The sequence below is a fragment of the Carcharodon carcharias genome, chromosome 1 (genome assembly GCF_017639515.1).
Source record: "Carcharodon carcharias isolate sCarCar2 chromosome 1, sCarCar2.pri, whole genome shotgun sequence".
NCBI lineage: Eukaryota > Metazoa > Chordata > Chondrichthyes > Lamniformes > Lamnidae > Carcharodon > Carcharodon carcharias.
Genome location: NC_054467.1, coordinates 68,531,754 through 68,547,378, shown reverse-complemented (window position 1 = coordinate 68,547,378; position 15,625 = coordinate 68,531,754). Strand labels below are relative to the sequence as shown.

The 15,625-nt window shown below is 39.8% G+C and overlaps 1 protein-coding gene across 2 annotated transcripts in view; it reads left to right on the top strand.

Annotated features, from left to right (window-relative positions):
* lrba (LPS responsive beige-like anchor protein) overlaps positions 1-15,625 on the top strand; it is a 917,803-nt gene that overhangs the window by 166,624 nt on the left and 735,554 nt on the right. The window contains exon 22 of one of the 2 annotated variants that reach the window (XM_041200623.1): positions 12,789-12,893. In XM_041200623.1, the coding sequence (XP_041056557.1) occupies positions 12,789-12,893 (105 nt within the window). Of the gene's footprint in view, positions 1-12,788; positions 13,845-15,625 lie in introns of both variants that reach the window. The other variant, XM_041200530.1, reaches the window with a different exon arrangement.

The window sequence follows — 15,625 nt, the reverse complement described above, 5'->3', positions numbered from 1 at the left end:
AGAGGGGGCAAGAGAGAGATATCTAGCAAGAGCTTAAAAACAGCTAGGTGTGGAGGTGGATATTCAGGTTGTGGACCAACTGCATTGGAGAAAAATCAAGATGTAACGTCACAGGGAAACAGGTAAATGGTTGGTTAGTGAACACTTTTTCTCCTTTTTCTTTATCTTTCAAAATTTATTTATAATTGTTAGGCTTTAATAGTAGTAAGGATTATTAGCAGTAATAAATTTTGTTGGTAGTATGGTTTATTAATTATAAATTAATTTTTAAAAAATGAACACATAATAAAGACGGCAGGGCAGGTGACATGTGGCAGCAGCAGAACGTGGGAGCTCGTGAATACCAGCTTACGTCTGCGGTATGTGTATTCAGCTTGAGGAACTTCGGCTCAAGGCCATTGAGATAGACGCTGAGCTGCAGATACTGCAATAAGTCAGGGAGGGGGAAAGTTACCTTGGCATTTTGCTCCAGGTGGCAGTCACACCCCTTAGGCTAGGCAGGACTTTAGAGTTGGTCAATGTTCAGAGACAGAAGGGTGTGACTGCGAGTGAGGCAGGTGTAGGGAATCAGCATGTAGTGATGGAGGCCCCTCAGCCTCTGACTCTGTCCAACAGGCATGAGGTGCTTGCTATCTGTGTAGATGATAGTCAGTGGATAGATACTGTTCCCTTCAGCTGTGACCAGGAGCTCCAGAAATTGTGTTGCCTTCCCTGCTGCTAGGGCCAAGCACATCTCACACCTGGAGAAGGACTTGGAGCGAGAGCGGTAGGTTTCAGTTGTCTTGGTCCACGTGGAAACTAACGACATAGGTAGAGCCAGTAACGATGACCTGCTAAGAGAAGTTGAGGAGTTAGGGCCCAAATTAAGATGCAGGGCGTCAAAGTTAATCATCTCTGGATTGTTACCTGAGCCCTGTGCCAGTTGGCGTTGGGTTAAGCTGATTAAAGAATTAAACGCATGGCTCAAAGAATGTTATGGGGCACTGGCATCAATACTCGGAAGAGTCAGATTCCTTTGAGATGGGCTCCACCTAAACTGTGCTGGGACCAGTGTCCTGGCCAATCGTACAACTAGGGCTATGAGCAGGCCTGTGCACACTAACAGTTGGAGAGAAGAGGTTCAGTTGATGGGAGATTTAGAAATCCAAAGAGAGACGCCGAGGCAATGTGGGTAGAGACAGGCAGAATGGGACAGGAAGGGACAGAGAGCTTAACAAGAATTGTACATCAGGGAATAGAAGTTAAAAAATTAAATTAAAGGGGCACAAAGCATCTGCAATAGGATAGATGAATTCGTGGCACAAATAGAGGTAAATGGTTTTGATCTAATTGCCATTAGAGACATGGTTACAAGTTGATCAAGGTTGAGAAATAAATATTCCAGAATGTACGCTATTTCAGAAAGCCAGATAGAATAGCAATGGAGGTGGGGTAGCCCTGGCAGGAAAGAAATGACATAAGGACATCAGTGAGAGAGGGTCCAGCTTTAGAAGATGAAGAAGTAGAATCAGTAAGGGTGGAAATTAGGAATAGTAAGAGTCAGAAACAATGATGGGAGTAGTTTATAGGGCTCTTAACAGTAGTTTTACCATTGGACAGAGCATTAAACAAAAAATTATTGGAGCTTGTAAAAAATGCAAAGTAATAATTGTGGGGCCAATTTTAATCTTCATATCGACTGGGAAACCAAATTGGCAACAGTGGTCTTGAAGATGAGTTTGTAGAATGCTTTTGTGGCAGTTTCTTGGAGCAATACTTTGTGGAGCCAACGAAGGAGAAAGCTATCTTAGATCTGGTAATGTGTAATGAAGTGGGTTAATTAGTAATGTCATAGTAAAATATCCACTGGGAAATTGAATTCCAAATTAAATTTAAAAGTGACCTATTTCAATGCCGCAGAAGTATCTTAAACATAGCCAATTACATAGGTATGAAAGCAGAACTGGCTAAGATTAATTGAGTAAATAGACCTAAAAGTATGGTGGTAAATGAATAGTGGAAAACATTTAAAGAAACAATTCAAAATGTTCAACAAAAATATACTCCATTGGAAAACAAAAGCTCAGCCAGGAAGACCTACACATGGCTCATTCAGGACGTTAAGGATAGTGTTAGATTAAAAGAAGAGGCTTACAATGTTGCAAAAAAGCAGTAGGAAGTCTGAGGACTGGGAATGTCTTAGAAACCAATAAAGGGCCACCAAAAGGTTGATGAGGGAAAAATAGAATGAGAGTAAACTAGCCAGAAGTATAAAAACAGGTTGTAAGAGCTTTTATAAGTATATAAAAAGGAAGCGAGTAGCTAAAGTGAATGTTGGGCTCATAAAAGCAGCAACAGGAGAAATAATCATGGGGTATGAGGAAATAGCAGAAACATTGAACAAAAATTTTGTCTTTCATCACAGTGCAAGACACAGGTTTCATACTAGATGGTAGCCTAGGGGATAAAAAAGTGAGGAAACTAAGAAAATTAGTATCAGCTGAGAAAATGTATTGGAGAAGCTTAAGGGGCTAAAATCTGACAACTCACCCGGACCTGGTGGCCTTGCACCCCAGGGTTCTAAAAGTGAAAGCTGCAGAGATATTGGATGTGCTGGCAATGGTTTTCTAAAATTCCTTAGATTTGGGAACGGTCCCATCAGATTGGAAGTTAGCACATGTTACACCGCTTTTCAAGAAAGGAGGGAAAATTTAAAAAGTGAACCAGGCCAGTGACCCTAACACCAGTTGGGAAGATGCTGAAATCTATTATTAAGGAAGTCTTAATGATGCATTTAGAAAAATATAGTATGATTAGCACCAGTCAGCATGGCTTTTTAGAACAAGTCAATGTAGTTTCACAAAAGGGAAATCCAGTTTGACAAATTTATTAAGAGTTTTTTGAGTATGTAACTATAGTAGGGGAGATAAAGGGGACCCAGTCTATGTAGTATACCTGGGTTTCCAAAAGGCATTTCCAAAAGCCTTGCTAAAATTATGCAGGGTTTTGGTGAGACCACATCCAGAGTACTCCGCAGATTTAGCCTCCATCTTTAAGAAAAAAATATACTTGCATTGGAGGCCGTACAACGAAGGATAACTAAATTGATCCCTGGGACGAGGGGTTGTCCTTTGATGAAAGGCTGAGTAAGTTGGGCCTATATTCTCTGCAGTTGAGGAGAATGAGAGACGACCTTATTGAGTGATACAAGATTCTGCAGGGGTCTGATGGAGTAGATGCTGAGAGATTGTTTCTGCAGGCCAGGAAATCTAAAACATGAATGCACAGTTTCAGGTCAAGGGGCCGATCTTTTAAGACTGAGATTAGGAGAAATTACATAAGTTGTGAATCTATGGAATTCTCTACCCCAGAGGGTTGTGAATGCTCCATTCTTGAATAAATTTAAGGTTGGGTAGACAGCTTTTTAGTATTTCAGGGAATAGAGGAATATGGGTATCAGGCAGGTCGGACCGAAGCTTGTGCGTATCTCAAAGGGTTCCAATGTTTCCCAGTCATAGCTGACCCTAACCATCATCTTGTTAAGGAAAGAGAAGATCACATTGAGCAGCTTTGGCGAGCAGCCCGTTTTCTCCAGCAGCTTAAATAGGCTGCCTCTGCTCACACGGTCAAATGGCTGCTGAGATCGATGAAGACGATACATAATAGTCACCTTTGTTCACAGCTTTTCTCTTTTAGCTTCCAGACTGAGAAGATCATGTCAATTATAGATCCTCCAATTCTGAGACCACACTGCGGTTCGGGATAGGTGCATTCAGCCAAGATTTGCAATCTGACCAAGCCAATGTGAGCAAATTCTTTTCACATGATGCTCAGCAAGGAGAAGCCTCGATAGTTGTTGCAATTGCTGTGATTGCCCTTGTTCTTGTACAGTCATAATCTGTGGTAGCTGTGTGTCTTGAGATTGCTATTCAGAGAGTCATGTCTGGTGATGATCAAATCCAGCTGCTGCCAATGTCCTGATCTTGTATGTCTCCAGGACACTTTGCGGCATGGTTTGTTCTGAAAGGTGTTAGATCATAAAGCTTGTGGTAGAGCAAGCAGTACCTATCTGTTATCATTTATCTTTCCCAGGACATGATGTACAAGACAGGAGGGCCATGCCTCATGGTTTGCACCCACTCTTGCCTTGAAACCCCCCAGTAGGTAAAGATGTTCTGATTTGGGGATTCTGCTGATAGCAGGGGAGGCGGTGGTGTAATGGTATTGTCACTGGACTGGTAATCCAGAGACCCAGGGTAATGCTCTGGGTTCAAATGCCACCACAAATTTGAATTCAGTAATAAAAAAACTTGGAATTAAAAGCTTACAACTGCAGGAACTCACCAAGGCTCCTTAGACAGCACCTTCCAAACCCACAGAGGACAAGGGCAGCTCACCATCCTGATTTGGAAATATATACCCATTCCTTCACTGTCGCTGGGTCAAAATCCTGGAACTCCCTCCCTAACAGCTCTGGGTGTACCTACACCACCTGGCCTGCAGTGGTTCAAGGGAGCTGTTCACCACCACCTTAAGGGCAATTGGCGATGGACAATAAATGCTGGTCTAGCCAGCGATGCCCACATCCCGTAAATGAATGTTAAAAAAATTCTAATGGAACTGGTTTTTGATTCTGTAATGGAACATAGCATTGGAGTATAGATATTCATGAGGTTAACTGGCCCTGTTTTGAGTTGAGAGCTAGATGGTGAGAGCACCTTCTGAACCATTTTTGAGGGTGTCTGATTATTGGAAGTAGTGAGTTCCTTTCAACAAAGTCTACACTACCTTGTTCATTCATTTCCTCTGAACTCTTTGCCTGCCAGATGAACTTATAATGCTTTTCTTCTAGTGATATGCCCTGAGCATGCCTGGTCCCTTGTAGGGATGCCATATCGATTGTTCAACCTATCGAGTTCCATGTTGATTGAGCTGACCAGCTGCAAGTCGTCTTGTCAGTCCCCTACAGATGGCCCTATCGTTTTAGCTTGTCAGTTGAAGAGTTGGCACTTTCTTTCTTTTTCCTTGTTTGCCTGGTGCAATGAATTCCATTCACTTGTTGAACAGAAACTCTAAACTCCAAGCACCCATTGAAGCAGATGGATCGTGTTGTCAGGGGCTTACTAGTCAGGGGCTTCCTGATTTGAGCTGGGAGGTGGTTGACCAGGGGACACGATGGTCTGTCCGATCGGAGGCAGCCTGTTGCACCTGATCTATACACCAATCGAGTTGGGCTTATCACTCGTAATTCCTGTCCCCAAGTAGTGCTAATGAACTGCAGGGAAAATGGAGTATCCCCTCCAGGGCACAAGCCTGGGCAAAATTTATGGAGACCCTGCACTGCCCAAGTGTCAAGCTCCTCTTCTCAACCTCCCTGGTTGAGTCTAAAGGAATGAAAAGCACAATATTTGGTATTGGCTTGTTTGCAGGAGTTGCCAGAAAAATGATATATTTAGATGTCAGTCCGCCAGGTTTTTTTATCAGGATTTATTCTATTTGCCTTCAACTCTCCTGAGGTATCCACAAGGTAGTGGAGTTAATGGCCCACAGCTGGATGTACGGTTCATGAGTGCCAGGGCATGTCCAAATGCCAGTGTGCTTGGAATTGCATGTCATGGTGGGTGTGGGAGCCCTCTGAGTTCCCCTGAAGCTTTAGCCTTGGGCTCTTAGGAGTCCAGTTTTTGTGTATTGTCATGAGGAGGCACAGCTAAGAATTTGCTAATGGAGAGGCTGTGTACTGACAGAGAGAGACTTAACCATTTGATTTTCTCTTTTTGTTCCTCAACTCCACCTGGACCTGTACCTTCCAAGTCGTAAGTGACCTCGTTATTGTTCCTACCAAAATGTACTGCATTACATTGTTTTGTGTTGAGCTTCATTTCCCAATTTTTTGTCCATTCTGAAAGTTTATTAATGTCCTGCTGTTGCAGTACTCTTCAGTATTGACTACCCTCCAATTTGGTTTCATCTGCAAGTTTAGGGATTATGTTGCTAGCCAACAGTGTGGGCTAAAAATAAACAAACTAGCACACAAGCACAAACATGCTAACTCTTTTCGCCCACACACTAGATGCGTCACATTGACCTGTTTGATTAGGAAAGAGGCATATATTAAGTACATAGACAACCGAGAAGTGCATGATAAAGAAATAATGCAAAGAGATTAGAAGTCAAAACAAATAAAGGCAAAGTGGAGCTATGAAATTAAATTATCAAGGAACATAAAACAAGAGAGTAAAATATTTTACAGGCGCACCAGAAAATGAAGACTGTGGTGGGAATAGGACTAATAAGGGATGACAAAATAATGCCAGAGGTATTTGGCAGGGAGATATAACAGGTAGACATGACATTGAATGATGAATTTTGTAATGAGATCAGAGCAATGCAATATAAAAAAAGGGGATGCATGGAATAAACTGATGAAACTCAGAGAGGCCAAATCCCCCAACCCGAGTAGACTCCTCCAAACATTTTAAAAGAATCTAGGGAAGGGTTGGCAGAACCATTGCTACACCTATTTAATAATTTGTAAAGGCATAGTGCCAGAGTATTGGCAGATGGATAACATAATTCCAATATTTAAGAAGGGAGATTACACATACTTAGGTTATTATAGACCAGTCAGCTCAACATTGGTGACAGGAAAAATAATCGTATTCTTAATAAAGGAGAGAATAGAAGAAAATGTAGAAAAAATAAATCTAATAATGAATAATCAGCATAGATATCAAAAGAAAAAATCTTGCTTGGCTATCCTTATTGATTTTTTTTGAGGTGATAGAAGAAAGAGTAGACAATGGTAATGTAGTAGATGTAATTTATCTGGATTTTTGAAAGGCCTTTGTTAAGGTGCCTCTTAATAGACTAATGAATAAGGTCAGAGAATGTTAGGGAATAAGAAACAAAGTGAATTGTTAGCTGGCTTTAAAACAAAGCAGAGTGTGGGAATAAAGGGTAATTGTCTAGATTAACAGAAGGCATAGGTGGTGTTTCACAATGATCATTGCTGGGATCACTGCTGATTGTAATTTACAAGAATGATTTGGAATTTAGAATCAAAAAACCAATCTCTAAATTTGCAGATGATACTAAATTGGAGGGCAGTCAATACTAAAGAGGACTGCAACAGCAGGATATATAATAAACTTTCAGAATGGACAAAGAATTGGCAAATGAAGTTCAACACAAAAATGTAAAGTAGTACACTTTGGAAGAAAGAATAGAGAAGTGACTTAGTACTTGGAAGGTGCAGGTCTAGGTGGAGTCAGGGAGCAAGGAATTTCTGAGCACACGCATCAATTGCTAAAGGTTGCACCACAGAAAAAAAGACAAACGCAAGCTAAGCACTCGGCTTTATTTCCAGAGAGATAGAATTGACGTGTAGGATAGGAATACTAAACCTGTGTTGACCCTTGGTTAGACCATGCTTAGTGTACTACGTGCAGTGTGGTTGCCAAATTATATGAAGGATATAGAGGCACTGAAGAGGGTAGGGAGTAAATTTACAAAATGATGCTAGAGATTTTGAGTATGCAAATCAGAAAAGGATTGACAGGCTGGGCTTCTTATGAATAAAGCAGGCCTATTAGAGGTCTTCAAAATTATGAAAGGTTTTCATAGAATATCCATTTATGGGGAAGACTATAACTTGGAGTTATCAAATAGGCAATCACCAAGAAATCCAATAGGGAATTCAGAAGAAACTTTCGCCAAAGTGTGGTGAGAATGTGGAATTTGCTACGACAAGAATGGCTGGAGTGAATAGTATAAATGCATTAAAGGGGAAGTTAGACATGCATATGAGGAGAAAGGAGTAAAAGATTGTTAGATTTAGATGAGGAAAGATAGGAGGGGGCTTAAGTGGAGCATAAACACCTTTAGGGCCGAATGGTCTGTTTTAATACTGAATTTTAAAAATTCATTCTCGGACTGTGGGCTTCGCTGGCTGGGCCAGCATTTATTGCCCGTCCCTAGTTGTCCTTGAGAAGGTGGTGGTGAGCTGCCTTCCTGAACCACTGCAGTCCATGTGGTGTAGGTAAACTGTACTGCTAGGGAGGGAGTTCCAGGATTTTGACACAGTGACAGTGAAGGAATGGCGATATATTTCCAAGACAGGATGGTGAGTGACTTGGAAGGGAACTTCAGGTGGTGGTGTTCCCATTTGTCTGCTGCCCATGCCTTTCCAGATGGTAGTTTGGGAGGTGCTGTTGAAGGAGCCTTGGTGAATTGCTGCTGTGCATCATGTAGATGGTATATGCTGCTGCTACTGTGCGTCAGTGGTGGAGGGAGTGAATGTTTGTGGATGTGGTGCCAATCAAGTGGGCTGCTTTGTCCTGGATGGTGTCAAGCTGCATGAGTATTGTGGGAGCTGCAGTCATTAGGCAAATGGGGAGTATTCCATCACATTCCTGACTTGTGCCTTGTAGTTGGTGAACAGGCTTTGGGGAGTCAAGAGGTGAGTTACTCATTGCTGGATTCCTTGCCTCTGACCTGCTCTTGTAGCCACGTATTTATAGGGCAGGCTAATTTCTGTTCAAAGGTAACCCCCAGGATGTTGATAGTGGGGGATTCAGTGATGGTAATGCCATTGAATGTGAAGGGGTGATGGTTGGATTCTGTCTTGTTGGAGATGGTCATTGCCTGACACTCGTGTGGTGCAAAAGTTACTTGCCACTTGTCAGCCCAAGCCTGGATATTGTCCAGGTCTTGCTGCATTTGGACGTGGACTTAAGTATCTGAGGAGTCACGAATGGTGCTGAACATTGTGCAATCATCAGTAAACATCCCCACTTCTGACCTTATGATGGAAGGAAGGTCATTGATGAAGCAGCTGAAGATGGTTGGGCCGAATATCCTGTGGAATAGTGTGGTATGCAGAAGTTATTAAATGACAAAAAGATTGATGGTGCATTTGCAATATTTAACATGTCCAAAGTGTTTGTCTAAATCCTCTTGAGTTCTGAAAATCACTTAAAGCAATTAACTTTTTACAGAATTTTCATTTTTTATGCTCATCAGGTGAGGAATATGAATGCAATAAAATTGAATAATTATTTGGTGTTCACCTGGGTCACTTAAGACCATAACTGAAACTTGCAACCCCGAGTAGACGTCATCCTTGAATTGAGGGACAACCGACGATAATTCAAATAGTGGAAAAATGTAGCATTTTAAATCAACTTTCTAAGTTTCCTGTATGTCAGAAGTTCAAATATTATCACTAGAGTTTCTGCCAGCTACCCAAAAGAAAAATGTACCATCCTATTATAAAATAGTACAAAACAACAGGATTCCTGTCAGTGAGCTCCAAAAATAAGTAATTCAGATGAGTGCAAATCTGATATCAGGTACACTGTAATTTCCCCCACCTGACCCTCAAGGGCCCTGTAATGGTCTGAAAATATGTTTGGAAATGTGTTGTTAAATTTCCTGTTTTCAAGGTGGCATTATTATCTGTGCCTTAATACATTCAATTCAGTAGTTACGCTGCGTAAAGGCTTGTGTGTCTATCCTTGCTGAAATCAAAACTCTGGCTAAAAGCAAAATACTGTGGATGCTGGAAATCTGAAATAAAAACAGAAAATGCTGGAAAAACTTAGGTCTGACAGCTTCTCTCTGAAGAAGAGTCATATGGACTTGGAACGTTAATTCTGTTCCTCTCTCCACAAATGCTGCCAGGCCTGCTGAGTTTTTCCAGCATTTTCTGTCTTTATATCAGAACTCTGGTACTGAGCATTAAGAGATGTATATTTATGACTTGCCACATTGTGGTGCTGCGAACTGGCACGACATAACTATATATATATATATATATATATTATATATATATATATATATATATATATGAGGCATCTATAAAAAGGATAGCTTAAATTTGAACTTTCTCAGGACAATAATTTATTTTACCAAAAAATTGAAACTGTTACTGAATTTTAAAAAATCTAATTAGAAACACTCTTTTATGTTAAAAATACCCTTTCTGTTAATTAGTAAACGCTGGGTGTCAAATTATGTTGGGAGTAATGGAGCACCAGAAAAATTTGATTGTTAGCAGGACGATATATTTTGCATGCACTTTCAGAAGGAATCTCTGCTGTGCAAACAGCTATAGATTAGCAATCAAGTGATTGGGAAGATTAATGACTACCCATGTAGCTAGCTAATTTAAAACAATATCTGCTAATTAATTGCAAATTATCTGCTTTCACCGTTAAGCCTCAAGGAAAGGTTGGGGAAGGGGGTGGGGGCGGCGGGGGTAGGGTGGGTGGGAGGTGGGGAATGCAAACTAGTTAAGATTTTTGTCCCACAGATTTATTTGGTGTTGACAGGTAACTCATTGTATACATTTCAATTAATTAAAAAGAAATCCAATGTCAGTGCTGAAAATGCTCTCCTGTTGCCATTGTTTGTAACTGAGTCTTTACAAATGTAGTGTTGTGATGTTTGTTCTATGATAATGAGGAAAGAGTTATCTGACCCAGTTAACTTGCATGCCTTTTTAAAGGTTTGATTGAATCATCTTGTCATGTTTCCTTAGTAATTTAAAAAGGCAAAAATAAGTTTTTTAATGTAAGTTTTGTGCCTGATGGCAGTGATTTGTTGTATTGAAAGTTTCTGATAAAAAAGCTTGTATGCCAGTTCAGTCTTTTAAATTGTTTTTTCTTCCAAGTGTCTTTGTTGCCAGATGGTAATCAAACTTTTCATGCGGCTTGTATTTCCTGACTGGTTTTCTGTTTGGTCAAGAATGAAATTGCACCAAATTGAAAACCACCTACCTACTAAATTGTCATTACACTTGTTTAACTGCAATTGCATCAGACTGGTGTGCAGTAATAATTCATGTGCCTCTTCTGCATTGGATGCATGTACTAAAAATTGTTGGTGTGCATATGCCTTGCATATTCTGTTCTCTGTACCTTGTGTCATCTCTGGTTAAAGAGTGACATGTATATGTGACAAAGTTTTTGTACACTATATCATGCACATTTAACATATTTATTGGAAACTCAAGTAACTGTTACTCTTTTCGGGGCTGTGATGGAACTATTCAGTGTTAAGGGTATAGTGCTGGTGGCACACAATAACTGATATTTACAGCAGATCACAGTGCACGTTCTAGCCATGGTTGCTACAAATCATTTTGAAGTGCTTTATGACTTTTTCACAATTCTTCCTCTTAAGTGCAGTTTTAATATTCAAAATGGGCAATTAACAACATTTAAAGAAACAAACTATATTTTTGGTAGTAACATGATTAACTGCAAATTGAATGGCCAACTTTTGTTTCTTTTAATGGCTTTATATGTTCTAAGTTATAGAAACGCAAAGTTTTAATAACAAGATTGGTACTAGAGGCCTCAGCATACCCTAAAAGCCCAGGCTTGGAACTGATTTTTGTGTGTAACTGACCCTAAGATGAATTTGGATTGTGCAGTTTGAGCATGTGTCGTGTGCTTCATTTCCCAAGATGCATCAGCACCTTGGTCAGCTGTACAGATTGATTTTTTTTGTAGCTGCCAGGACTCTTCATTTGGCTTTTCTTCAAATAATCTTGAAAGCCAGGAGAACAATTTTAAAAGTTTTATTACGGTAAAATATGAATAAAAATTTTAGAGACAGTGTATGTGTTGAGAGATAATGGAAATATGTGAATTCACATCTGATCACATAGCTGTTAGTTTTATTTTATGTAAACTTCAGAAATTGTATTAACTTGGGGGGTGAGATGGAAGAACTAGAGAGAGTGAAACGATGGAAGGAAAGGAAGGACAGAGTGGGAAAGTGAAGGATGGGCATGTGAGAGGAGATAGAGAATTGGGGGTAGCATAAATAATTAGATGAGGGAATTTAGAGAGAACTGATTGATATATGACTGCTTTCATCACATTTTTTATATAACCCAGGTATGAAGGAAGTGAGTGCAGAATTATTAGAGTTCATGAGTGGGGTTAACTTTCTAAAAATATGGGTGATCAGTGTTGTCTGTTTGGTAGAACAGCCATGTAGGCAGATTTTTGGATGAGCATTCTGTAAATTTGTGGACACTTTTGAAAAGTTGGCAGTATAGTGATGTAGGTTTTATTCAGAAGATCCACAGTAAGATCAACAATAGTATTTTATTCTTAAAGTAAAAGCACTTCCGGAACACACAGACATATCTTAAAATTAGGGAGCTAGGTCACTTGAGTGAGATCAAGAAGTACTTTCATATAAAAGTTAGTGAAAATTTGGAACTATCTTCCGAAAAGTTTTGGATGCTGAGTCAGTTGAGATTTTCAATACAAAGTTTGATGTCTTTTTGTTTGGTAAGGGTATCAAAGGATTTGAACCAAGGTGGATAAATGGGAATTGAAGTACAGATCACTCGTGATCTATTGGAACGGCAGAACATCTGGAGACGCTAAATGGCCTACTACTAGAATCACCAGGTTATATCATTTTAGCATCAGTGCCCCCAATACCTCAAACTATAATTTTGCATCAACTGGGCTGATGGCAGTAAATATAATTTAAGATGAGAGATCCTCCAGAATTTAACCACGTGTAGGAATGTGATCATCATAAGACAGTAAAGCTCAGTTGAGTGGTTACCTAGGTTATCTCAGAACAAAATATTGTGATGAAGTTGCAGATAGTAAACAATTCTACAACTAAGGGACACTTTCTCTCCTTCATGGAAAGAAAACACTTCGTCGCCAGAAAAAATACCTTTATCAAATTTAGATATTGCATACTGTTGCCTGATATGACTAAGATCAGTTGTATTAGTTTATTTTCTGTTCTTTTCTGCTACTTGTTTTTTTCAGGTCACCTATGAAATCCACAAGGAGAGTTTAGCCAGAATGTTTGAAGAGTACCAAAGACAAGATGAAAGCAGAAAACAAGCTTTGACCATTCAAACCATCTCTGAGGTTAGCAGCACACAAAAAGCCACGGTTCAGAAAGATATTATTGAGGTCAAAAGTGTACCTCATGATGAAAATGTTGACAAAGAATTAGAAAAAGCAGAAATTTTCAAGCAATTTGAAGGCGACCAGGAAACCAGAACTGTAAGCACAGAAAACTTAGAACAGACAGACAAAATAAAAGAAGCAACTGTACCACCTCATGGTCTTGAAATAGAAAAGGTGGCAGCACAAGTTGATCAGATATCAAATAAACTACCAGATTCTTTGGAAAGTTCCAAAGTGGAGAAATCTGAAGTAACTGAAGTGTATATGGATGATTTGGACTGCTCAGCTGTATCTTCCACTGGATGTTCAGCTAGTTCAACACAGGTGTTCGTGGAGGAAATTACTTCAGTTCCTTCACTGTCAGCCAAGGAGAAAATAGCAATAGAAAATACTGCAAGTGAGCAAGAACATAATATTGCACTAGAACTGTGTGATCCAAAGGTTGATGTGGTAGAATATTCAAGCAATGGGGAGCATGAGAACCTTATAAATAGTCAAGAGAACAGTGTCATAGAACTTCATGCCATTTCTCAAGAACAAGATAGTACTTCGACTTTTGCATCCAAAGAGACTGCAAGCTGTCCAGAAGCAGTTTCAAATAATTCTGCATCTGGACTACAGGAAGAGGTGGTCAAAGTGAGAAAAGAGATGGAAAAATTGCAAACAGAATCGACTACTGAACCTTCAAAGCAGTTGGATGGCCACACTGCTGAAACTAGCACTCAAAACAGTAATAACCTAGATAAAGACATTGGATCAACTGCCACAAAAACTAGAGAGTTGAGAGTCCCATCTGTTAAAGAAATTGCTAGACTGGATGTGTCTAGTGTTGCATCTGATACTGAGAGGTTGGAACTTAGAGCAAGTATAAGTCAAGAATCTACAACTGTACCAAAGCCTCCCATTCAGGTAATAAACTTTATTGTAATTGAAAGTTAAATGTTCAACCTTGAGATGTTTTCCTTTGCTGTTTTTCAAATTTTTTTGGTTTTATTTGAAACATAGTACTTGTAGAGGTTGTAAAAATAGAAAATGCGAGAAAAACTCTGGAGTCCGGGGTCATCTGTGGAGAGATGCAGAGCTAATGTCTCCAGAGAATGACCTCCCATCAGTATTTTCCTTTTGTGTTATTTGGTTACTTGTTACCATTGCAGTGTTCTTGTGCATACTTAAGCCAAACTGCTGGAAGTCAATCCTGTACTCCCTTTATCTTGTAACTTCCTAAGGCATTTTGCATTATAATTTTTATTGGAATGAGCTAATTAAGGCATTTCAATTAATCTAGCCTGTAATTGAAATGAAGTTGTCCTTCATGGAATTTTATGTTTTGCCAACTGATGATGTAAAATGATGTTAAGAGAATTGAAGTACATGTTTTTGGTCTAATGGTCTTACAAAGGGAACCATTAATAGACAAAATTAAATTTTCATAATTCATCTGTTTCTTTATGTAGGTGTTTACATTATTTTAGTATGATTTTGAATTGGAGCATGTGGAAATTAAATTGCTTTACATAACTGTCCTGACCTGAACTTACTGAAATCATTACTAGTTCTGGAAAGTTGTGACATGCCTATATGAAAGATAAAATGCCGTTCCAGTGAAGCTCAGCAGGAAGCTTGAAGAATGGTGTGAGGACAGAGGGGTGCTGGTGGGATGGAGAATTAAAATGGCAAGTGAGCCGAAACTCAGTATCACACTTGCTGACTGAATGGAGGTGCTCAGCTAAGTGGTCAACCAATCTTTGTTTTGTTTCTTAATGTACAGGAGACCACATTATGAGCAATGCAGTATACCAATTTGAAACAAGTCCAAGTAAATTACTGTTTTACTGAGGAGGAGTGTTTTTTGATCCTGGACAGTGGGAAAGGAGGTGGTGGGAAGGCAGGTGTTGCTGCATCTCCACTTGCACAGTAAGGTCGCCCCAAGGGTAGAAGTGTGGGCAATGGGACAGATGTAGCTTAGAGCTTTGTCAGCTGCGGTGAAAAGGAATTCTCAGTTCATAACACAAGATATATTGGAAGCATTGATGTGGGTAGGTGGCATCATCAATATAGATGAGTTGCAGAAAATGCAAAATTGAGCAGAGATCTTACAGGAAGCCGGTGGAAGGAAGTATGAACAAAGCAGCTGTAGGATTTGGTGGACTTATAGCAGATATTGGTTGACGGCCTATCCCCAGAAATGAAAAAAGACAAGTTGTAGAAGGGAAGAATCAGAGATAGACCATAAGAGGGAATTGGAAACAAAGTTGATTTAAACATTCCAGTTTGGGGCAAGAGCTGGAAGTGGAACTGATACAGTCATTAATGTACTGGAAATAGAGATAAGGGAGAAGGCCTGAGTAGGACTTGATCCCATGCATCTCATGTGAAGGAAGGCATAGTTTAAATTCATATGAGTTCCCTAGCAAAGCCTTTTATTTGGAAGGAGTGAGTGGAGTCAAAGGAGAATAATCTATAATATAGAACAAGTTCAGACAGACAGAGGAGCGTGGTGGTGGATGTAGACTGGTTGGATCTAAGTTCAAGGAAAATGTGAAGAGCCTGCAGGCTATCTTTGTTTGAAGGACTGGAAGTCCATGGGAAAAGAGGTCATTAGGGCCAGGAAACTGTTAAGACTGGAGGAGGGCATCAGATAAGTCACAGATGTAGATTGCAGCAGCCTGGACAAAGAAAAAGTAGAATCA